Raw genomic sequence first — 1,116 nt, 5'->3', positions numbered from 1 at the left:
CTAGAGAGTAGCCAGCACTGGGCTGGTTGTAGTTCACAAAGGCATTTCCAACAAAGAGTGTTACTACAGCAAGGTGTGAAGCGCAGGTGGAGAAGGCTTTGCGCCTGCCGATCCTGGAGCGGATCTGCAGAATGGAGGACAAAATGTAGAAATAGGACAGGACGATGAGCAGAACAGGGACGAGACCCACCAAGGTGCTTGTGATGTGAGTGGACAACTCATTGACCGAGGTATCACTGCAGGCAATTTTCAGTAATGGAGGAACATCACAGAAGATGTGAGGAACATTGTTGTTTCCACAAAAGTCCAACCTGGAGGCCAGAGCAACGTGGATGGCCGAGTCCAGGAAGCCCCAGAGCCAAATGGCCACAGACAGCTGGACGCACAACTTGCCCCTCATCAGGTGGACATAGTGCAAAGGTTGGCAGATGGCAGCGTAGCGGTCATAGGCCATGATGGCCAGCAGGGCTGGCTCACATCCCGCAAAGCCAATCAGGAAGAAGGCTTGGGCCAGGCATTGGTTGTACGAGATAGTCTGCTCTTGGCATAGGAAGTTCACCAAGATCTTTGGTACCACCACAGAAGAAAGGCAAACATCCAAGCAGGAGAGCTGGCTGAGGAAGAAGTACATGGGGGTGTGAAGACAGGAATCCAGGAGAATCAGGGTTACGATCATGAGGTTGCCCATCAGCGTGGCCAAATAGACAGCCAGGAATACCAAAAAAAGATGGACCTGGTGACTCAGACGGCTGGAGAAACCAAGGAGGATGAATTCTGTCCCTTGGGTTTTGTTCTGTGAATCCATGAGGAAGGAAAGGGACAGCTGGGAAGCGACAGAAATGCACAGAAGAAGAATGTGAAGAATTAAATTTGAGGGATCCCCTATACCTGAAAATAACCTGCATTAAGGGTCAAATATATACAGGTGGATATTTTGAGACCTTCCTTCCTTCATTCCTTCCTTCCTTCCTTCCTTCCTTCCTCTCTTTTTTTACTTCTTCTTCTTCTTCTTCTTCTTCTTCTTCTTCTTCTTCTTCTTCTTCTTCTTCTTCTTCTTCTTCTTCTTCTTCTTCTTCTTCTTCTTCTTCTTCTTCTTCTTCTTCTTCTTCTGCTTCT

General features: G+C 47.8%; 1 protein-coding gene across 1 annotated transcript; it reads right to left on the bottom strand.

The window, feature by feature from the left end:
• Positions 1–7: 7 nt before the first annotated feature.
• Positions 8–805, bottom strand: LOC107302310 (olfactory receptor 1G1-like; the record flags this gene model as incomplete). Its single annotated transcript, XM_015831406.2, has 1 exon — positions 8–805. A coding segment is annotated over exon 1 (798 nt), but the record flags the coding sequence as incomplete, so codon positions are not given.
• Positions 806–1,116: the final 311 nt, after the last annotated feature.

The sequence above is a fragment of the Protobothrops mucrosquamatus genome, unplaced genomic scaffold, assembly GCF_001527695.2.
Source record: "Protobothrops mucrosquamatus isolate PMUCROS unplaced genomic scaffold, P.Mucros_1.0 scaffold46628, whole genome shotgun sequence".
Classification (NCBI taxonomy): Eukaryota; Metazoa; Chordata; class Lepidosauria; order Squamata; family Viperidae; genus Protobothrops; species Protobothrops mucrosquamatus.
The sequence above is the reverse complement of the archived record's forward strand: the minus strand, read 5'-3'. Positions and strand labels throughout refer to the sequence as shown.